Source organism: Salarias fasciatus, chromosome 10 (assembly GCF_902148845.1).
Source record: "Salarias fasciatus chromosome 10, fSalaFa1.1, whole genome shotgun sequence".
In the NCBI taxonomy this organism is placed as follows: Eukaryota; Metazoa; Chordata; class Actinopteri; order Blenniiformes; family Blenniidae; genus Salarias; species Salarias fasciatus.
Window position 1 is genome coordinate 276,293 of NC_043754.1, and position 23,644 is coordinate 299,936.

General features: G+C 46.6%; 1 protein-coding gene across 2 annotated transcripts; it reads left to right on the top strand.

Moving 5' to 3' along the window:
- Positions 1-6,399: 6,399 nt before the first annotated feature.
- On the top strand, positions 6,400-9,341 carry LOC115395509 (uncharacterized). Of its 2 annotated transcripts, XM_030101083.1 has the most exons (5): positions 6,400-6,967; positions 7,194-7,403; positions 7,486-7,629; positions 7,850-8,105; positions 8,653-9,341. In XM_030101083.1, the coding sequence occupies exons 1-5, from the start codon at positions 6,644-6,646 to the stop codon at positions 9,312-9,314; spliced, it is 1,596 nt and encodes a 531-aa protein (XP_029956943.1). In that variant the 5' UTR covers positions 6,400-6,643; the 3' UTR covers positions 9,315-9,341. The 2 variants fall into 2 exon arrangements, with proteins under 2 accessions (XP_029956943.1, XP_029956944.1); XM_030101084.1 differs by lacking the exon at positions 7,850-8,105.
- The last annotated feature ends 14,303 nt before the right edge of the window (positions 9,342-23,644 follow it).

Here is a 23,644-nt window from a genome sequence, read left to right on the forward strand (position 1 = left end):
CCACAAAAATAAAACTGTAGCTTCACCAATCACATCATTCCACATAAACAGCATTTTACTGTTTAATTTTTGTAATGCTTTTCAGTAGCCTCACCAAAAGACCTGGAACAGGATCCTCAGCAGCCACAAAGGATGAAACCAACAGAGGAGGGTCGGTCGAAGGCCTGGCACCGAGGCGCCATCTCCCCACTATCAGTTCCTGATCCAGTTTTTGGAGTTTTTAGGTCCTACAACAAACACATAAAATCCCACATTGCAAATCATTATATTCTGTTTTCAGGACCATCTTATGGTGGACTGAAGTGGACTTCAAAATTATGAGCTGTTATGCATCTCATTAAAATTCCTCTGATTACCTTGTATTTTTTATAATTTTCCCACTTTTTTGCAGCCTGCTGAGGGGCGTCCTTCCCGTGAAGTCCCAGGTCTCTGAGAAACTCCCCGTATAAAAATTAAAATGAAATATGAGTGAAAAGTTATGACACAAAAGAGGGCTACAGACGTTATATGTGAATAAAAGCACAAGTAATCTGCTGCTGTGATCTGCTGCCAGGCTGGTTATTTTATTATATAACATTTTCACAATTGTCTGGTTGATATGCAGCACTGTTGTGAAGGAATTATTCGTTCACAACCCACACGTTTCATTCTTCATCAATCATATGATCCCAGCGATGCCCGTTGACATTAACGTTACAGTCCATGATACTGCATAATGCTCCGGTAATGTTTACTTTACTAGCGGAGCACAAATGGCAGATTTTCGGCTGTCTTATACGCTCAAAGCAGAAAAGCAGGCTACGGTAATGTCAATAAAACGTGTCATGGTCATGCAGAAATTAAAACAAGCTAATCGTTAATGAGCTGATGCACTTAACGCTACACAACTAGCTTCCACGTAACATTGCAGTGACCTTAAAATAGCATTTTGTTTTTTTTAAACAAAAAATACTCACATTTGTAGATTTCTTTGGCTGCTGCTGTTTTCTTCGCCATTTTCCAGCGCAATGTGGGAAATTTCACATGGCCCTCGTTTTCTAGCGTGCCCCTGGAAAATCTCAGTTTCAAGGGCCAGACAGCCCTCGCACTCCGCCCTCCGCCTCGGTCTGAAGGGGTGTGAAGCAGAATCGGCACACCCCTACCACTTACCGTGAACGCGCAAAATGAAGGGTTAGGGCCGAGGGCGAGGGCTAATGGAAGAATTGGAATTCACCCTACAAAATGACACTTGTATTACACTGTGTAACAGTGTGAGTATTTTAAACATTCATTCAACCTTTGTTTAAATCTTGAGGCAACAACGGAGGCCGGTAAATTTTGGAATGTAAGTTTACCGTGCCGTTTGTAAATACAAATTTCTTTGCCAAAGATTCAAGGCAGCACTGCTTAATACAAACAGTCTTTATAAGTGAAGCAACCCTTTCAGGTGAAGTAACCCTTTAAGCCAGTGTGTGTTGTGTATTGTCTAGTGCTGGAATCTTACCGAGCATGATAAGCCTTGGAGTGCTCGGCAGAGAAATCTGGGCCTCAGCATCTGCCTGGGTAGAAGTTTCCTGCAACACAATGTAAACAAAAAGCACTATTACAAATTACAGGTCTCAAAAAAATCCCCCCAAAATTTGATGTGGTAGTAATACAAAAAAATTACTTACATCAGCCAAGAGGAAAAGGGCATCTTCCTTTTCTCTGAAGTGTGCAATCATGACCAGTATTGCAGCAAGTCCAAGATCCACGTCTTCCATCTCTCTTTGAAGGTGTTGAAGGACTGTCTTCACTTCCTTTTTCCATTTAAGAAGCTGACTTTTGAAATACTTCAGCACTCTGCTCCCTTTTGCAGCAAGTGATTCTCGTAGTCTTAATTCAATGTCAATTCCCGTCAGTGTGCAAAAGTGCTGTAGTAAAAACTTCTGTACAGACAGGAATGGCCATTCTCTCTGTAAGTCTGACATATTCGGTGGAGGAGTTGCATTAATATCACGACGCTGCTGCTCATACAATAGTGTCATGAGCTCACTGACTCGCCTGTGATCTGCACCTCTTTGTCCTTCTTGGGAATAAATAGTCAATAGCTCTCTTTTTTTTCAAGAAGAGAGACTCTATTTTCTCCTTCTGGTAGCTCTGAGGGCTGCCAGTTCACACAGCCATAGCTATCCGTTATGGCACATTTTTTTGACGGTCCTGGTAGGTTTTCATCCAAGGCACGAACCAGTTGTTTTGGTTTTCGAAGTCTGGCTAGTGTGTTGTCTCGGTTTAAAAACTCTATCCTTGTTCTCAGTTGTTTACTTAAGGTGTAATATCCATTGCCCATTAATTCTCCCTCTTCTGTTCTGTCTTCAAAAGACTCAGGGTATTTATCTACAATGATCTTAGCCAGTTCAGCACACTGCCTAAATGGGGGGTTCAAAAACATTTCTCTTACTGCTTCTGCAATAACTCTCACCATATGCCGTCTATCTGCAGCTTCAGGTCTCTTCCCCTGTGCAAGACAGTGTCTCAAACTCTCATGTGTTTTCTCCCATGGCACACAAAATGTTGATACCCAGGTGCTGTTCTGCACAGAAACAGGGCTTGTAGGTCCCAATGAAAACTCTGAATTGGATGTGGTCTTAGGATCCAGTACAGGCACAAGAGTCAAAATTACATCGTGTTGAGAAGTCCCATTGGTACAGTCAGTTTGTTGAGTGTTGTGTTGTGCATCTGAAAGAGAAAGAAAGCACACACCAGCTGCTGCCATAATCCAAGGCTACATAGTTAAGAAAGCATATACATGTTATCATTTTGATTCACGGGTATGAAATTCAAGTTTGGAGGCAGTTGTATTTTGTTAAATAGCTTTGGGTACTCAACTGATATTCTTAATACAACATAGTTTACCTCTTCTCTCGAATGAATGCAATAGTTTCCTGAAATCCACTGGTGACAGGAGATGTGTCAACTCATCTTCATTTATGAATTCCATGTCATCAGCTGTTCTCATGCCCATCTCTGACAAATGTTGCAGAATCCTCTCCAGTGTTTCATTTTCCAGATAGGGGAGGATACTTTTAATGGCAGCGTCCATTATACTACCCCTGAAAAGCCAGCATGATGAAGTACAACTACATCAAGCTGACACAGTTTATACAGGGGCAGTGGGTAATAGTCAACAAGGCATCCACATCAACACAAACATAATGAGCCTGCGTGTTATTCTGCAGAATGTGAACACCAAGATCCAATGCTGGCACTGACTGACATTTTTCACAAACAAAATAAACTTTCTCATGGCTGACCAGCAGCAGAACAATCCTACCAAGCTCATAACCCTGTCATTAACACCGAGGACTACAGCCATTCCCTTCCGGTATGTAGTACCTTTGCATGTGACAGAACCTGTTTCTACTGCATTTTGTTTTTGAACCCTCTTAGTCTAACAGCTTCTTGAATGGCTTCATTGTAGTCTTCATCATCAAATTCAATGCCATGGTTCACTTGAAGAATGAGGGGAACAAGCTCCCTGTGTGTAAATAAGCTTGTAGCAATTGATGCCTCGCTGCCAAAGTGCTACAGGGGTTTTTGAAATTATGGAGTTTCTGTACACACTGTTTAAAATATGTGTGTTTACTTTCAAAGCGGAGAGTCCAGAGGCGAATGAGCGGGCCAAACTTTAGTATGAGGTCTGGGTAGTGGAGGGGGAAGTGATGCTTTGGCCTTAATGGTTGGTCTGGAAAAGCTGCTGCTCTAGACTCCAAATATTCCTCAACAAGTAACTTCAGATAGGCTACCTGGTTGGTGCTGATCTTGGGAGCACACACAATTTCAGCTATCTCCCTTAGCTTGAGACACAACTGCCAAACTTGGTCTTCAAGAGGATTCTTGATACAAGTACCTACAAGGACAGGGAGAAGACGTAACAAGCACCAATTTTGTGCTGTACTTCCTGCCAACTTTTTTCCATGAGCTCTAACCACACGAGGGCGGTTATTAGCATCACGACCCTTGAATTTTACTTGAGAGATCCTCCTGTTTAACTGCACAAATGTAAAGTGATTCCCAATGGACACAAGATGTTTTAGATACAGTTGAAGATCTACAGACACAACACCCTCAAAGACATCATGTCCGACACATGGTGGTTGACAGACATGGTAATGTTCCAAAGAATTAAAAATAGAGTCAAATTTTACTCCATCTACACTGTTTCCAGATCCCACAGACAACTTCTCCACACTGCGCCTGTAGTTTTCGACTGTCCTTGCTGGGCCTAGCTTTGTAGGTTGATGTGTAAATCTGTCCCTGGTTATAAGGCAGTATCTGCAAAACATTATACTCTTGCTGAAGTTCTCTGTGAAGCCTCCAAGTGAATGTGATCCCAGGTTGTCACCTACAATGGCAATTACAACCCCCTTCACAGTCTCACCTGTTTGCAAGGGAATGCCAGACTGCTCAATATCTTGTAAGTCTCTCTCTCACAAGGGAGGAGAACACTGTTTCTTGTCCAAAAAACTGATAATCAGACTCCCTGCAAAGCAGGACGAGCTGCATTGGGTCAATGGATGACCGGTTCTGAGGCAGTATCTCACCCAATGTCATGTACACAGCTAAGAGTTTGTGTTTCTTTTTGCCAGATCCAAGAGGATTCACAACTTCAAAGGCATCTTGATACAATATAACTGATATTGGGGAAGGTGACTCTTTTAAAAGGGTGTTTTCTTTGAAAGTTGTACCATCCCTCACATCCTCCAGGACATTTGGATCTTCTGGTATGTGCTTCTTTGAGACATTATATTGCTCTCTCACTGATGGAAGGCTCAACAAAGCTTTTAAAGTCTCTTTCACCAGGACATACTGGAAAAAAAACTGCTCTTTACCAGCAGCATCCAAATCTACATCAACTTGTATGGGTTCAATATAACAGAAATTTTTCTTAAAATATGTCTTTCTCGTATCTGATCTGAACAAACCTTCATTGTAGATTTTCAATAGGTTCTCTTTCGACAGTGTATCTATGATATGAGAGATCTTTTCAACAGGTATTTCAAGCTTTAGCAGCTCTTCCCTAAGTCTAACAAACATTTGTGACATTGTATTTGTACATACTTCTTGAAACTCTTCTATCAGAGTGGATATTGTGGATGCAGGTAAAAGCATCTTTGATTGCATTCTCATGTAAAAGAAGGCCAAATTGGTAAGAAAAACATCTGTCTTTCTCAACACTGCCTAAAGAATCCCCAGCCTCAGGACATTCTGCAGTCTCTGTCATGTCATCATCGACAGCGTCATCATGCCAGCCTACGTCCTCTTTGTCTGTGACTCCATCTTTACCAGCCACAAAGTCCTTTTCATGTTTCCTGCTTATGTGTGACGTGAAGGAAGATGTGACACTGAAGCACTTCTGACAAGCACTGAAAGGGCAAACGATTTTGTCTCCATTCCTCATTTATGACTTTAAATGCTCACAAAGACTTGAAAAATGCAAGGATTTAAAGGCACATTTCTCACAGGGTGTCCGCGGGGTCTTAAAAAGTATTAAAAGTTGATAAATCAATTGTGGGAAAATTAAGGCCCTTAAAAAGTATTAAAAAGTCTTAATCGCAATTTTGTCAGGTATTAAAAAATATCCATGAATATTTATTTTTCCTCTCGACTACTCCAAACGTGTCGAGAGCGTGATCGCCTCGCGGCCGCGCACGCACTGATGCGACGTGACGTGACGTGACAGGGAATTTTCTGGCGCTCAAACAGAAGACATCGAAAAGCGACATGGGGAAGTGCAAGTTCTCGGAGTCCTGGCTCGAGATGCCCGATTTCAAAGAATGGATCAAGCCGGTAGAAAACAACAATCGAGAAGCCTATTGTACATTTTGTCTGAAAAAGATAAGCGTTGCATCGATGGGCATCAATGCAGTCCGGTCCCATATGCAGGGTGCTAGCCACAAGACTGCGGTTAGCCGCAGGCAGCTGCAGCGGTCAATGGCGTCTTTCTGTGGTCCGCCACCAGCACAACCACCAGGGAACGTGACGCCTGAGCTAGCTGCGACCTCAGCCTCGTCGTCTGTTGATATCAGGGCAGCTTTGGGCGGCACTCCAACGCTGCGCGCGGAGGTAATCTGGTGTCTCAATACAGCGGTGAATCACCACTCGTTGAACTCAAATGAAGGAATTTCCGACATATTCAGGTCGATGTTTCCCGATTCGGATATTGCTAAGACGTTCACCTGTGGAAAGGACAAAACAGGATACGTCATTAAATTCGGATTAGCACCGCACTTTAAGCAGCAGCTTATTGATAGCGTTAACAACGCTGGCCGATTTGTTTTGATGTTTGACGAGAGTCTGAATCAGTCAACAAAAAATAAGCAGCTGGATGTCCATGTGCGTTTTTGGGAGGATGGATCTGTCCAGTCCAGATATCTGGGCTCTCAATTTTTGGGACATGGAACAGCTCAGGACCTGTTGCATCATATCAAAGTAAGTGTACAGTATGCTAGTCTACTAGGCTAGCATTTATCTTTTCATTTCTTTTAGTCTGTTTGTGTGTGAATAAGTGTGGGTTAACATTTAGCAAGTATTGGTGGTGCAATTTCATAAATTAATTTACTGCCATGTCATTTCACAGGAATGTGTTGCAAAACTGAATGTGAGGCAGCTTGTCTCCATCAGTATGGATGGCCCCAATGTCAATCTGAAGTTGGGAGACCTTCTTCAGAAGGAGCATGCAGAGCTGTATGGAGCTCAACTGGTGAAGACTGGAAGCTGTGGCCTTCACACCCTGCACAATGCGGTGAAGGCAGGCTTCACTATGTGGCAGCTGGACAAGCTCCTTCGTGCTCTCCACTTCCTCTTCCACAATGTTCCAGCTCGGAGGGAGGACTTCACTGCCTTGACTGGGTCCACCGCCTTTCCGCTGCCGTTCTGTGGCCACAGATGGGTGGAAAATCTCCCTGTAGCTGAGAGGGCAACTCAAGTATGGCCAATGATTTTGAAGGTATGAGCATTACTTCATGTTTCCCTCAGTTTTAGTGCAACAGTTCTTATAAAGAGCTTTTGCACTAAAATTGACTTGTAAATGTATTTTGTATTGTTGAGTTATGGAGCAAATATATTAGAATATTTTTCAGGCGCTTGTATGATATTCTAATCAGTGGTGCAGGGGAAAAAGTACTTTGAGTTTCTGGCTAAAATATGTTAATGAAGCTGTTTTGATTATGCAGTATGTGGATGCTGTGAAGCAAAAGAAGCTCCCCAACCCGGGCACTGCCTCCTATGACACCATTGAGATGGCACAGGCTGATCCCTTCATTGGTGCCAAATTGGAGTTCTTTCTGGCCATAACCAGGACCTTCAACCCCTTCCTGACAAAGTATCAAACTGATGAACCAGTTTTGCCCTTTTTGGCCAAAGATTTGAGTGAGCTGATAAAGGTAATAATTACAATAAAGTCTACATTAAATCTGATTAATCGATATGAAGAGTTCTTCCACTGACTGTTTGCTATATCTTCAGAGTCTACTGAGGCGATTTGTGAAGAGGGAGCTCCTGCAGGACCTCACTCCCCTGCAGCTGACGAAAGTAGAGGTGACCGATGAGGCAAACTGGGTCTCTGTCACAAATGTTGATATTGGCCTGGGTGCCGAATCTGTCATAAAGGTAACTGACATACAAAAAGTATGTGGGGATGTTTGCCTGGATTTTTGCCCCTCAAGATTCTCCAATCAGTCATTGTAATGGTTTGGCCATTGGGGGATGCTAATGATTGTAGCTGTTACTGTATGTAGGTTCAAATGTATATGTTGAAACTTATTTTCTCACTGAGAGGACAGTAACTTGTTATACCATTTACAGCATGTGATTATGTTTTATTTGTCAGGCACTTCAGGGCAAGCCAGGAAACAGGATAGGGGAGCTTTCTGTGCTCGTCTTCCGAAAAGAGTGTGTGCAGGGCCTGGTTACCATCGTTAAGAAACTGCAAGAGAAAAGCCCTTTGAAGTTTCCAGTGGTCAGGGCCATCGCATGTTTGGATCCAACAAGCATGCACAGGGATCCAGAGTGGTGCCTCACAAAGATGAAGACTTTAGTCCAGAAATTCCTGCAGGACAGTCAGTTGACAGGAGGTGTCTCAGCTGGTAAGAGAAATAAAGTACAGTAGAATGACAGGAGAAGTGGATTAATTACCGTCTGTCCTCTATTATCTCCTCTTTATTTATTTTCATGTAGCTTCTCCATCTCTTGAAGTTATGCAAGACAGTTTCTATTTTGTGCTTTTGTTTTTTTTTTGGGTGTTAAAGTGTTTAAACCTCCAATTCTTCAAGAAGAAATTATTTGAACACTTCTGAAAGATGCTGCATATCGTATTGCTTATGCATGTGCAAATTATGTGAGCTATGTGTGGTGTCGGGACACGAATGATGAGACCGTATTGTAGTCATAAAATACTTCTGTTTGTGGAACAGCTATCCGCAGAATAACACATTAATTGCCAGCAGATCTTAAAGCAGGACACTTCAGTAATGGGCATCTTGAACTCTACTCTTTTTACATCTCAGTGATGTCTGTACAGCAACACTGCCACCTAGTGGTGCAATAAAGAACACAACATTTGTTGAATGAATGATGATGTCAATAAAATTGGACACATTAGTAATTATTACTTTTTTAATTCTCTTGTTGCAGGTGATGTGATCGTCCAGCAGTTTGAGAGCTTTCTCAGTGTTGAGGCGAGAGATGAGCGTTTCCTCTCCTTTCAGCCACTGCAGCAGCGGGTTGATGTGTTCCTGCACTCAGCTCTCCAGTCTTACCCCGAAGTGTCAAAATTCTGTCAAGTCCTTCTGCTCCTGTCACATGGGCAAGCCACAGTGGAGAGAGGATTCTCAATCAACAAGCAAGTTGAAACTTGCAACATTCTTGAAGATTCGATTGAGGCTCTAAGGTTGATATGCGACAAGGTCAGTGTTTGTGGGGGTGTTTTGAATGTTCCTCTGACCAAAGAGCTGCTGGCTTCAGTAGCTTCCGCCAGGTCAAGATACAGACTACACCTTGAGCAACAACGTCTTCAAAAAGAAAACGCCACACAGTCACTGAAAAGAAAAGCAGCTGAAGATGAAGTCGAAGATCTGAAGAAAAAGATCAAAATCCTCCATGAAGTGTGCAACACACTTCAAATTGATGCAGACCGTCTTGCTGAGCAGGCAGAAGGAAAATCTGGGTCATTAATGGCCCAACTTATCACCAAGTCCAACACCTTGCGACGAAGGCACAAAGAAAAGCTCAGAGAGCTGATGGATGCAGAGAAGCTGATGGAAAGCAAATCGCACAATCTCAGGCACATGTCTTAAATTGTGATCATGATGTAATAAGTTAAAGTTGGCCTTAAATAACTGTTGTAATTTATCATAGGCCTAAGCCAAACTGCAGTCTGCAAATTGTTGAAGTCGTCGTAATCTGCTTTGTCATCCATTTCAATGTTCTTAATTTCATGTTTGCAATTGTCCACAGATCGAATGTACTTTGAAAATGCTGCACAAAAACATGTAACTTGTTGTGACCTGAGGGGAATGTCAATAAACTTGCGTTTAGTGTAATGTATTCTTTTCGAGCTTTATTCCTTCTCAGTTTACCTCATTTCTGTTAAATTGCAAAGTACAACTGTTAAAGATGTGTTGCCAACTACAGCTTAAAGTGGCGATGAGGTCTTAAATTTTTTTTGAAAGGTTTTTAAAAAGTCTTAAAAAGGTATTGAAAATAACCTCAGGATTCCTGCATATACCCTGTCTCAGCCTCACATTTCAAATGGACACATTTGTTTGATCCAGCTGGTTTGGTTTTTTTGTGGTGTCGGTACATGTGTACATCTGTAATGCGCATAATGTCCTGAAATTAGAAGGACACTTGGAAATCCCACAGGGAAACCTGAAGTTTGCCTGGTTTCTGTGCACTTTGATGTGCTTGATATATGGTGTGACTGTGTCTGTAGAGAAATGACATTGTTTGCATTTAAAAAGCATGTTTTATGAAAATCAGTGTATTTCTGTATATAGTCAAAATAAATGTTTTCTTATTGCATCTACACATCCTTCAAAAACATGACCAAATGACACTAAAAAGAACCATCAAGCTTAACACAGTTTAAAAATGTAAAGTTAAAAAAATCTTAACACTGTTACAGTGTGTTTCCACCGGACGCGTTTAACGCGACTGCATTCGTGCGACAAATGTCACCGCGCCTCGCTAGAGGCATCACGCTGGTACAAATATGCAACACAGAGCATCCTGCAGAAACATCACAGCCTCTTCAGCGCCGTCTCCTGCACAGCAGCAGTGGGCAGGATTCTTCTGTGTTTCCCACAGTCCTGTGTGCACCCGGCTGTCCGTCTGTGTGTGTGTTCCAGTGCTTAAACCTCTGATAAAGCGGTCAATACGGTGTTTCAAATTAACTGGTGTCCTTGTTAACTGGTGACTGATTCCCTTTAGCACTTCCTGCTGCTGCTGCTGCTACTGGCAGCAGATGTTGAAATCAGACTCATTAAAGGTCGGACACAGCTTTTTGTCTGGTTTTTACAGTTTTTCTTCATTGGTTTGGCTCATTTCTTGAAACTGAAATTACATTTTCAAAACTCGAAGATCATTTGGCAAAATGGTCTCACAGTTCAGCTCAACACCATAGTTCACTTGCAAAAGCTCATCTCTCTCTCAAAACTGTTCACACTTGTTTCAAAGCTTCATTTCTTTCCCATATAAACAGTCAGAGCCTCCAAAATGTAAAGATCCTTCTCAACAGCTTCGCCTCATTCCTCAAAACAGACCGGACGTTCTCAGTTCTCTTGGTTCTCTTGCCAAAAACAACCTGGACGGTTCAGCAGAACCACGGTTCACCTGTCAGAGAGCAGATCTCTGCCAAAACAGCTCACTTAGGTGGAAAAACTAAATTTCTTTCTCAAACAAAAGGTCAGTGCCCTCAAAATGCTTTGTCCTTTCGACATTGTGTGAGCTCTGACAGTCAGAATGTTCAGATGTTTTGTCTTTAAGGGCAGAGGACCACTGAAACATTCCTCATCTACCTTTCTGCCTGGGCCCAGTCCTTCATTCATAAAGGTGACTGTGATAGTTTTTATTTTCTTCTTTGGGTTTTTTAGCTAACAGAAAATATAGTGTATAAGAAAATGAAGACAAAAAGCATTTTACAGTAAGAAGAACCTTCAGGTTCTGATTCACACATGGCTCTCATACCTCCAAGGAAACTGTTAGAATTTTTATTTACACACAGAGCAACTTCCATCCATCGGAGTTCAATATGCTGTAAAATAAAAATAAAGAAGCAAAAACAAAAAACAAAAAACTAGAATGTGACACTCAGAGAGGCACAGGCGCAGACCGCCGCCACAGCTCCAGTCAGTCACCAACAACAATAAGAACACCAGATGTGATTAAAAAAAAATTAAATTAAAAAGAAATTATTTCTCCCCAACACAAACAATCTATGGGAGAAAGCTGTTTGCTGCTTGTTCATATCTCAGTGTTTCCTCACAGTGACCGACACTCCGGAATCCCCCTGTTTTTGTCTGTTCTGGATCCTGGTATCCGGAACACTTCCTGATCTGGATCAGCAGCTGATCTCTCTTAGAGTCCTTGAAGAACTTACTGTAATGTTTTGCTGAGCCCCCTTGTCATTTATTGTTGAGTTATGCCCAACTATGTGAAAGACTCCCTACCTCTCAATGATGAAGAATCCTTTTGTCATGTCCTCCGCCTCAGCCATCACGTAGGAGCAGCACTGCTCTGTTTCTCCTCCTTCCCCCTCCCTTTCTGTTCCTCAGGTGGGCGTGTCTTGGTGCGTGTGGGCGGAGCGGCTGGGCCAGTGCAATCAGCTGATGAGCCTCACCTGTGGCAGAGTGGCCTGATCCCCTACACCTGGTCTTCCCCCTATTTAACCTGGCGGGTGGTGCCACTCGATGCCGGACTGTCTTTTCGCCACATCTCAGCCAGCCTCTCCAGACCGCTTCCAAGACCCGCCCTGACCGCCCACCGCTCCGCTCGACGCCTTGTGGGGACCTTCCTCCCCTCTGCTGCTCCACTGCAAACTCTGAAGCTCTTCAGTTGGATTACTCCTGTTGGAGTGGAACTGCTACTCTCAAGATCTCTGTCAATAAACGTCATCCTAACCTGCCTCTGCTTGCTTTCCCGCACTTGAGCCTCAGATCCGTGCCCCGTAACACCTTTAAAAAATTCCTGGATCCAGACAGTGATCCGGATCATCACCAAAATTTAACGGATTCTAAGTTAGCCCAAGACCCACCTTTCCACAAAGTTTCATTGCAATCCGTCCATAACTTTTTCTGTAATGTTGCTCACAAACCAACCAACCAACCAACAGACCGATGTGATTCCATAACCTCCTTGGTGGAGGTAACAAAACAAACAGGAACATTGTATGTTGCCCAATGAACTGTAAATGAAGCTGGAGTTTCACAGCTCACTTCTTCACTGGTCTCCCTCCTCACCCTCCTGACTGTCCTCCTCACCTTCATGCTAACACATCCATGTCTGGTATTCATGGTATTGAAGTATGTTCTTGACTAATTTTGACAGCTGAACAGATGATTTTGCAGGTGGTGACTGATACAATGAAATTAGGCTGATATGTTTTGGAGAGAACAACCATTAGACTGAGAATCGATCAATCAGTTTAGATCGACATGACCTATTCACCTGGGAATTGTGCTAAATCTATCCTTACTGTGCGTAATCATTTGCAAAGATTTTCTGAGACATTGAGACATGTACTAAGACATTTTAAATGTGATGACATGAATGAGAAATGCCATTCTGTTGTGAGCAGCTACAGGGTAGTTTGGAGATTTGTCCATGTTGTTTTGAAAATGTAATTTCGGTTTCAAGAAATGAGCCAAACCACTGGAGAAAAACTGTAACATCTATCAGCAACAAGGGACGTGAAAGAACCCCAGTCCCCAATTAATATTGAACCAGTTCTTCCAGAACACCGGCTCCGCTCCGGGTTCTGGACACTTCTCCTCCGCTAGCTAGCTGCTGCGTTCAGGTGACTGGAGCTGCTGCGGAAAACTGAAACTCGGTCGTTCACATGAAGGCAGCGGAGACAGCTGGACTCAGGAGACACTCAGGAGACACTCAGGAGACACGTGAAGGAAGCGTGGACAATTTGCAACAAGGAACGGCTCTCAGACAGCTGTGAACCGGCTCTTGTCGTTCACTTGAACGAGCCGTTCAAACGAACGGCTCGTTCATTGAACGTCACAGCGCTACCGCAGCAGCTGCGCCTGGACGGCCGGTTCCAGCGCTGCTTCAGGCTGACGCTGTGTTTCCATCAGAAGCGGTGAACAAGTGAGATCGCACACGCAGCTCGCCGCTCGCCTTGGCATCACGCCAACTGTTCTCCGTGGTCGGAGCCCTGCTGCCCTACGTCAGCACGTCCGTGAAGACCTCCACGCTGATAGGCTGTCCTGGCGCCAATTCGCTCGAAAAGTTCAATTATTTCAACTGGATTGCCAAGCGTGGAGCGATGAAGCGGCGGGCTTCGGGCGGTGAGCGGTGGGTGGGGCCGACTGGCAGTGCAAGTCCACGGGCGCACGGATTTTTCGCAGGAAACGCTCGCTGTTGGCCGCCCGCCACGTCATCGCTCGCCGTCCGCAGCTCAAGATTGAGCGACAATCGCGTCATTACATTGACTTTGTATGTGATCTCGCCGCACTCAGTTCATCCAGCTCAAGTCCTTTACCTCTCAGCCCTCCCCTGTTACTTCTGGCGTGCCCCAGGGCTCTGTCCTGGGGCCCCTCCTCTTCATCATATACCTTCTTCCCCTCTGCAGTATTTTCCGTAAACATGGTATTAACTTTCATTGCTACGCAGACGACACCCAGCTCTCTCTCCAGTAAACCAAACTCCACTCTCCCCCTCCTCCCTCACCCTCTGCATCTCTGAAATCAAATCCTGGTTCACTTCAAACTTCCTGAAATTGAACAGTGATAAAACTGAACTTCTTCTTGTTGGCACCAAGTCCACACTCTCCAAATCTGACAGGCTGTCCCTCGCAGTGGACAGCTCCACAGTGTCCCCGTCCCCTCAGGTCAGAGTCTGGGTGTCGTCCTCCACAGCTCACTTTCCTTCCACTCCCACATTAATAACATCACTCGGTCTGCTTACTTCCACCTACGCAATATAAACCGTCTCCGTCCCTCTCTCACCCCTGTCTCGCCCCTCTCACCCCTCTCTCTCCCCTCAGACCACTGCCATCCTGGTCCACAGCCTCGTCACCTCCCGCCTCGACTACTGCAACTCCCTCCTCTTTGGTGTCCCCCACAGATCCCTCCATCAGCTCCACCTGGTCCAGAACTCAGCAGCTCCATCATCACCAAAACCCCTTCCTCTCACCACATCACCCGTCCTCCAGCAGCTCCATGGACTCCCTGTCAAGTTCCGGATCATCTTCAAAATACTTCTGTTTACATTTAAAGCCCCCCCCCCCCGTCTGATCTCCTTCACGTTGCCCCCCTCACGTTCCCTGAGGTTTTCCTCCTCTCTCCACCTCTCTGTGCCTCCACCCTCCTCTCTCCACCTCTCTGTGCCTCCACCCTCCTCTCTTCACCTCTCTGTGCCTCCACCCTCCTCTCTTCACCTCTCTGTGCCTCCACCCTCCTCTCTCCACCTCTCTGTGCCTCCACCCTCCTCTCTTCACCTCTCTGTGCCTCCACCCTCCTCTCTTCACCTCTCTGTGCCTCCACCCTCCTCTCTCCACCTCTCTGTGCCTCCACCCTCCTCTCTTCACCTCTCTGTGCCTCCACCCTCCTCTCTTCACCTCTCTGTGCCTCCACCCTCCTCTCTTCACCTCTCTGTGCCTCCACCCTCCTCTCTTCACCTCTCTGTGCCTCCACCCTCCTCTCTTCACCTCTCTGTGCCTCCACCCTCCTCTCTTCACCTCTCTGTGCCTCCACCCTCCTCTCTCCACCTCTCTGTGCCTCCACCCTCCTCTCTTCACCTCTCTGTGCCTCCACCCTCCTCTCTTCACCTCTCTGTGCCTCCACCCTCCTCTCTTCACCTCTCTGTGCCTCCACCCTCCTCTCTCCACCTCTCTGTGCCTCCACCCTCCTCTCTTCACCTCTCTGTGCCTCCACCCTCCTCTCTTCACCTCTCTGTGCCTCCACCCTCCTCTCTCCACCTCTCTGTGCCTCCACCCTCCTCTCTCCACCTCTCTGTGCCTCCACCCTCCTCTCTCCACCTCTCTGTGCCTCCACCCTCCTCTCTCCACCTCTCTGTGCCTCCACCCTCCTCAGCTCCATGGAGAGCAGAGCTTCCAGCCGCTCGGCCTCCACTCTGGATCTCTCTCCTCCAGACATCCACAACATCGACTTTCTGCCTCATTTCAAATCCAGACTCAAAACCCACCAGTTTGAATCTGCCTATCAGCTGTAATTTCACTCTTTCTTTTGTGCTACGTTGTCTGTTGTTTCCTTTTGTGTTTTGTTCTCACTCCATTGTAAAGTGTCCTTGAGTGTTTAGAAAGGCACTGTAAAATTCCATGTATTATTATTATTATATAATTATTATTATTACTATTATTATTATTATTATTTTTATGATCTCATTGCACGAAAAATTCACGTCGCATCTGGTGGAAACACACCGTTAGATTGAATCTGCTGCCACAAGTCAGGAGAGCAAACAAGTCACGCTGGGTAAAAGTCTTACCGTTCCATGTTGTGTTTGGCCCGCTTCGGTTTTTAAGTTCTCTCTCAGCTGCTAAAAACAGAAAAAGAGTAATGAACAGTGGTGCCAACTCCTCACTAAGCAAAGTACCGTATTGGCCCGAATATAAGACGATGTTTTTTTCCAGAAATTCCATCCTCAAAAGTGGGGTGGTGTTATAATGGCGGACTTACGGTAGATGGTCAATACACATCCGCGCCGCTAGATGGCGCCAAAGTATCAGTGACCAGAGAGCGAGTGGAGCGATGAAATGAGATCAAATGATCTGATGAAAAATGGCGGATCATCTGGAACAAAGGGGCTGAACGCTGGACAACTGAGCAACGACAGAGGAGAAGTTATGATACCAACTTTAAAGCTCGGGTTGGCGATTTGAATGAGATACATTTTTTAAAATACTGGTTAAAATGATCTTTATGACCCGATGGGAAACAATTCATAGCGTGTTTTTAAAGTAGTTTGGAAAATATCCGCTATCTACAGCAGGAGTAAAACGGGAAAAACAGCAACCAATCGTCTTGACGGGACACCTTTTTTTAAACCAATCAAATCCCTTCGCCGTTCGACCTGCCCCCTGCGCGTACATGTCAATGGCGTGCACTGACCCTGATTCAGTGCGCGCGTAGAAGGACGGAGCGTCGTTGCAGAATGGCGGAGAAGAATGTTTGGGGCTTTACTTACCGGTTAGTGCGCCATACTTGGCGTAGTGCAAATAAAGAAAAACGAAGAAACGAAGCGCTGAGGACAGGTTACGCCAGGAACGCACTGGACGCGGAAGTGCTGCGTGGAACGTCTCTGCGTCTCCGCTCCCAACGGAGCTCCTCCAATGGGGTGGGAGCTGGGCGGAGCCTTGCGGAGATGCTACATTCGTGCTACATGCTAGTTTTCCAAGATCGCCAACCCTAGCTTTAAACTGACGGTGATCAACGCAGCAGAGTCATCAAACTACTGCCAAGCCGCCAGGAGGTCTGGTGGAGCAGAGCCTCCTTCTTATTGGAGAGCACAGAAAAAACACTCCAGATGCTAACGCTATGAGAAAAGCTTTCCGTGGTCCTGAGAGACGCTTCAGAGAGACTGATAGAAGGGAGAGTGAAGACGTCTCTGAAAGACGGACAGACGGAATGTCCACCACCAGAGCCTGATTCAGCTGAAGGACCTGGACAGTTATTTACATCATTTATGCAGTTTTGACCCCTTGAGGTTCTTATTTGTTGCTCATTGTTTCTTATTTTGAGAGAGAGAATATATTTTTATTCAATACTGTAGTAATATTTTCCATCCATCCATCCATCTTCAGCCGCTTATCCGGGGCCGGGTCGCGGGGGCAGCAGTCTCAGCAGGGATGCCCAGACTTCCCTGTCCCCAGACACTTCCTCCAGCTCTTCCGGGAGGATCCCAAGGCGTTCCCAGGCCAGCCGAGAGACATAGTCTCTCCAGCGTGTCCTGGGTCTTCCCCGGGGTCTCCTCCCGGTGGGACATGCCCGGAAAACCTCCCCAGGGAGGCGTCCAGGAGGCATCCTGAACAGATGCCCGAGCCACCTCAGCTGGCCCCTCTCGATGTGGAGGAGAAGCGGCTCTACTCTGAGCTCCTCCCTGGTGACTGAGCTCCTCACCCTATCTCTAAGGGAGCGCCCAGCCACCCTACGGAGGAAGCTCATTTCGGCCGCTTGTATCCGGGATCTTGTCCTTTCGGTCATGACCCAAAGTTCATGACCATAGGTGAGGGTGGGAACGTAGATTGACCGGTAAATCGAGAGCTTCGCCTTTCGGCTCAGCTCCCTCTTCACCACAACGGACCGATACAACGACTGCATCACTGCAGACGCTGCACCGATCCGCCTGTCAATCTCACGCTCCATCCGTCCCCCACTCGTGAACAAGACCCCAAGATACTTAAACTCCTCCACCTGGGCTAGGGTCTCTCCACCTACCTGGAGAGGGCAAGCCACCTTGTTCCGGTCGAGGACCATGGCCTCGGATTTGGAGGTGCTGATCCTCATTCCTGTCGCTTCACACTCGGCTGCGAACCGCCCCAGTGCATGCTGTAGGTCCTGGTTCGATGAAGCCAACAGGACAACATCATCTGCAAAAAGCAGAGATGAAATCCTGTGGTCCCCGAACCGGACCCCCTCCGACCCCTGGCTGCACCTAGAAATTCTGTCCATAAAAATGATGAACAAAACCGGTGACAAAGGGCAGCCCTGCCGGAGTCCAACATGCACCGGGAACAGGTCCGACTTACTGCCGGCAATGCGGACCAGACTCCTACTCCGGTCATACAAAGACCGGACGGCCCTTAACAAGGGGCCCCGGACTCCGTATTCCCGGAGCACCCCCCACAAGACACCACGAGGGACGCGGTCGAATGCCTTCTCCAAATCCACAAAACACATGTGGACTGGTTGGGCAAACTCCCACGAACCCTCGAGCACCCTATGGAGGGTATAGAGCTGGTCCACTGTTCCACGACCAGGACGAAAACCGCATTGTTCCTCCTGAAACCGAGGTTCGACTATCGGTCGGATCCTCCTCTCCAGTACCCTGGAATAGACTTTCCCGGGGAGGCTGAGGAGTGTGATCCCCCTATAGTTGGAGCACACCCTCCGGTCCCCCTTTTTAAACAGGGGGACCACCACCCCGGTCTGCCAATCCAGAGGCACCGTCCCCGACCGCCACGCGATGTTGCAGAGACGTGTCAACCAAGACAGTCCCTGCACATCCAGAGACTTGAGGTACTCAGGGCGAATCTCATCCACCCCCGGTGCCTTGCCACCGAGGAGCTTACCAACCACCTCGGTGACTTCAGCTTGGGTGATGGACGAGTCCACCTCTGAGACCTCAGCCTCTGCTTCCTCCACGGAAGACGTGGCGACGGGATTGAGGAGGTCCTCGAAGTATTCCTTCCACCGTCCTGTGATATCCCCAGTTGAGGTCAGCAACTCCCCACCTTCACTGTAAACAGTGTTGGCGGAGACCTGCTTTCCCCTCCTGAGGCGCCGGACGGTTTGCCAGAATTTCTTCGAGGCTGACCGATAGTCCTCCTCCATGGCCTCCCCGAACTCCTCCCAGACCCGAGTTTTTGCCTCCACAACTGCTCGGGCTGCAGTTCGCTTGGCCTGCCGGTACCCGTCAGCTGCTTCGGGAGTCCCATGAGCCAGCAAGGCTCGATAGGACTCCTTCTTCAGCTTGACGGCAGCCCTTACTTCCGGTGTCCACCACCGGGTTCGGGGGTTGCCGCCACGACAGGCACCGGAGACCTTACGACCACAGCTCCGAGCAGCTGCTTCGACAATGGAGGTGGAGAACATGGTCCACTCGGACTCAATGTCTCCAACCTCCCTCGGGACATGAGAGAAGCTCTCCCGGAGGTGGGAGTTGAAAACCCTGCTGACAGAGGGTTCCACCAGACGTTCCCAACAGACCCTCACAATACGTTTGGGTCTGCCAAGTCTGTCCGGTTTTCTCCTCCGCCAGCGAATCCAACTCACCACCAGGTGGTGATCGGTCGACAGCTCTGCTCCTCTCTTCGCCCGAGTGTCCAAAACACGCGGCCGAAGGTCAGATGACACGACAACAAAGTCGATCATCGACCTCCGCCCGAGGGTGTCCTGGTGCCAAGTGCACTTATGGACACCCCTGTGCTCGAACATGGTGTTCGTTATGGACAAACTGTGACTAGCACAGAAGTCCAATAACAGAACACCACTCGGGTTCAGATCAGAGAGGCCATGCGATCCAATCACCCCCTTCCAGGTCTCACTGTCGCTGCCCACGTGGGCATTGAAGTCCCCCAGTAGAACAATGGAGTCTCCAGTCGGAGCACTGTCCAGCACCCCTCCCAGGGACTCCAAGAAGGCCGGGTACTCTGCACTGCTGTTCGGCCCATAAGCTGAAACAACAGTGAGGCACCTATCCCCGACCCGAAGGCGCAGGGATGCGACCCTCTCGTTCACTGGGGTGAACTCCAACACATGGCGGCTGAGCTGCGGGGCTATAAGCAAACCCACACCAGCCCGCCGCCTCTCACCGCGGGCAACGCCAGAGAAGTGGAGAGTCCAGCCCTTCTCGAGAGGTTGGGTTCCAGAGCCCAGGCTATGTGTGGAGGTGAGCCCGACTATATCTAGCCGGTATCTCTCAACCTCCCTTACAAGCTCGGGCTCCTTCCCCCCCAACGAGGTGACATTCCATGTCCCTAGAGCTAGTCTCTGTGTCTGAGGATCAGGTCGCCGGGCACCCTGCCATCGGCTGCCACCCAATCCACATTGCACCCAGCCCCTACGATTCCCTCGGCGGGTGGTGGGTCCACCGGAGGGTCGGCCCACGTCGCCCCTTCGGGCTGAGCCCGGCCGGGCCCCGTGGGCAAAGGCCCGGCCACCAGGCGCTCGCTTGCGAGCCCCAACCCCAGGCCTGGCTCCAGGGTGGGGCCCCGGCTGCGCCATACCGGGCGACGTCACGGGCCTCGATTGTAATATATTCATAAGGGCTATTGACCTGCCCTTGGTCTGGCCCATCACCCAGGACCTGTTTGTCATGGGAGACCCTGCCAGGGGCATAAAGCCCCGGACAACATAGCTCCTGGGATCACGTGGGCACTCAAACTCCCCCACCACTTTAAGGTGGCAGGTCAGGGGGGAGTTAAGGTGGCAGGTCAGGGGGGAGAATATATTTTTATTCAATACTGTAGTAATATTTTTTCATTTTATATCTCGTGAAATGTTATCTCAGTTGTGAGTTTTTGAGTTTATAATAATTGTATAATAAAAAGTTGTTTTATGAGCGACCTTACTGTCTTCAGCATTTTTTTTTTTCACAAAATGATCTTTGAAAAATAGGGGTCATGTTATATTCGGAGTCGTCTTATATTCGGGCCAATACGGTAGCTGTCCTAAAAGTCGTAATTGTAAATGTAACAGAGGTTTTAAGAGAGGAATAAGCCGTGGGAAAGACAAAAAAAACGAGTAAAAACCCTAAATATGTGTGGAACTTGAGGCTGTGAGAATCAAATGCAATGATTTTAGTGTGACAGTGAAGAAATTAACATTTTCTATACTAAATAAATTGTAATTAATATTTTATAATATTTGTAACATTTACTTCCTGCTCTGTAAGTTGGGACTGGATCAACAACGACTTCGCACATGCGCAAATCATTTGCCGTCTGGCCGCGGAGGGGTGAGGATCTCTTCCAGTCTGAGCGCAGCTGTGACGACTGCGGGCGCCTGTGACTGCTAACGGTAGCATCCGCTGCTCTTTAACTCCAGAACGATACGTGCTTTCACGTTACAGTCTCCAAATCACCAGACAACGTCTCTACACTTATCGCTAGTCGCCTTTAACACAAGAAAGTCACCAGGATAATTAGGAAATTTGTCATATTTAGCGAGAAAGACGCCGAGTAGACAACAGTGAAATTTACTGTATGGACAGAGCTAACGGTGCTAACAAGCTAACACATGCGCGAACACGGTTCAACGCAGTTAGCACGGTTTAAATGTAATGTTTATCCAGTAACGCTACTTAAAGGTGCATGAAGGAGTTTTACAACCTTAAAAATACTTATTTTCCACCATAAATATGTTCCACATTTTTAATGCTGTGTCCAATGAGCCCTGACATGTTCATTACCAGAACCTCTAACAGGCTAAACTGTCACTTGAAAGTCACAGTGCCGGTCCGGCTCCAGAGTTTTTTGGGGGAGAATTTGAAAGGAATGATGTAATGCGCGCTCCGGCTGGTTAGGTTTCGTTATGTCCGCCATTACTCCGCCAGATGCTTAGTGAGCAACAGCTGAGCAGGATCTTCCAGGAAGTCAGAACAGACTGGCTTCTAGCACTGCAGCTCCACACAGACTCCACCAGGGAGAAGAAACTGACATCTTACTGGAGCGCTTCTAAACGAGCGAAGACGGAGTTCCCCTCTTCCGTGCACGCGAGCCGCAGGGACGAGTTTTTCACTAAGCTGCATTATGCCCAAGGCCTGCAGGGGGCGCTGTTTCGCATAAAACGTGCAAACTCCTTAAGGCACCTTTAAGGGCTACTACTCTCTTAAAATAAACAATGACTGTAAAAACCGAACTCAGCAAAATTTCATTAGCAAGTAGTTTACTAAACTACAGTTCGCTAGCTTACTGGCTCAGGACCCCATATCTTTTCTTCTCTCTCAGTTACTGTTGGACACACCAGACAATTACCTGACGAAACTCGATTTAACATAAAATTCCAAAATATTGAATTGACTTACCTGCTGAAGTCACAGACAAAAAAAAAAATAGATTAACTCAGAGTAAGGTCCAGAAAACGACTTTAAACTTAAACTGGCAGCCATCAGCCGACACCTGTTAAACTCCGGAGAATATTAAGATGGCGCCGGCTCCTCCTCCTTTGCATGACTCAGAAAATGTCTGTGAAAAATGAAAAATGCTCAGAATTACTGTAATGTGATTCACAGTAAAAAGTTATTTACTGTACATTTATCCTCTCAGTAAATTTTACTCATGATGCATTGCAGATGTACAGCAACTTACTGTAAGCTGTTCTACAGTAGCTATTTGGCAATTTTACAGTACTATTACTGTAAAAGTTTCAGGAACTTGTTACAGTGTACTCATTTTAATGATTTTTTATGAACTAAAGTCAAAGATAGAACAACCCCTGAGTTTAAAGAGTTGCTCTAAGAGTTGCTGGTGTTATTTGTGCTGCTCTTGGATCGCTGCTCTTCAGTTTCTTGGTCTTCTGCAGAGTTTGCCGTCAAGTTGGCTGCAGGAGTTTTCTTTTTCCAGCACAACAGCGTCAGACTCTCGTCCACATGCTTCGCCCTGAGGTGTTTCAACAAATTACTACTGGTAAATGAACAACATCGCGCACCTCCTCTAGCAATTTTAGCATTGCAGAGTTTGCATTCTGCAAAGCTCGGCTCGTTTTCGCTGATATGAAAGAATTTCCACACCAGCAAAGTTTTGGTGAGACGAGTAGCCGTTCTGGATTCATTCCTGTTGTCTCTGTTCTGGATGTGCTGCAGTGTAGCTCAGCGCCTGTCAGTGCCACCTCCTGGAGATGAGGGCTTCTTCCTCTGCAGGGCAAGAAATTTGTCAACATTTAAAGCTGCTGGAGGCAGGATTTTGCTAGTCAATGCTAATTTTTCTGTGTTTTCTTTGGATTAAATGTCAGAGTATCCATTGATAATCCTTTAGGAGTGTAGCATCACTGCTCTACCGCGAGGGCGCAGCGCTTCCATCTGTCTCTGTTCTGAGCTGAAAAGGAATCTCGACCGCTCCAGGTATCTTTGACCAATCAGAAGAGCCCATGAGGCTCTAACCGTGATTGGTCGAGGGGCATTCGTTGCGCGTTCTTGTGGGAGGGGCTTAACTTGTGGAAGGGCGAGATGTCAGAGAAAACAGGACCGGATTGGCTGTGCTGGGTTTCAAATCGCCATCTTGCTGAGGTAACCCTAAGCAAGATGGCGGAGATGCGGAATCCTGCCTACAGCACCTTTAACAGGCCCTCCAAATTTTTTCAGCAGGTCCTCAGAAAATTTTAACAGGTTCTTACAAGTTTTAACAGGTCCTTAATTTTCATTTTTGTAAAATGCTGATCAAAAACAGGATCCAACAATAATTTTTTAATTAAACTGTTGTTATTTTGTTGTGCTTGTTTAGTTCTGTTTTTATCTATTTGCTACACTGTGTCTGGGATGGTATATCTTCTTATGCTATATGGCCCACCCTAAGTTGCAAATTTATAAAATGATTTTTATTTATTGTGTCGCAGGTATGCATGCTGCTAATTGCTGATTGAAGCATCCCAGCTTTGACAAGTTCCTTTGGTGGTGGTGGCACATTCACCCTAGAATCCATACCAGCACAAATCACATTTCTGTGGTTCTCCCCAACATTTCTTCTTTTCCCACTGGGTTTGTGGAGTTTGTTCTTGCC

What these genes read in the sequence shown, in the direction of transcription:
- LOC115395509 (XM_030101083.1), top strand. Translation starts at nt 6,644, where the DNA reads ATGGATGGCCCCAATGTCAATCTGAAGTTGGGAGACCTTCTTCAGAAG. An exon ending in ATTTGAGTGAGCTGATAAAG is followed by an intron (nt 7,404 to 7,485) that starts GTAATAATTACA and finishes CTATATCTTCAG; the next exon opens with AGTCTACTGAGGCGATTTGT. An exon ending in GACAGGAGGTGTCTCAGCTG is followed by an intron (nt 8,106 to 8,652) that starts GTAAGAGAAATA and finishes CTCTTGTTGCAG; the next exon opens with GTGATGTGATCGTCCAGCAG.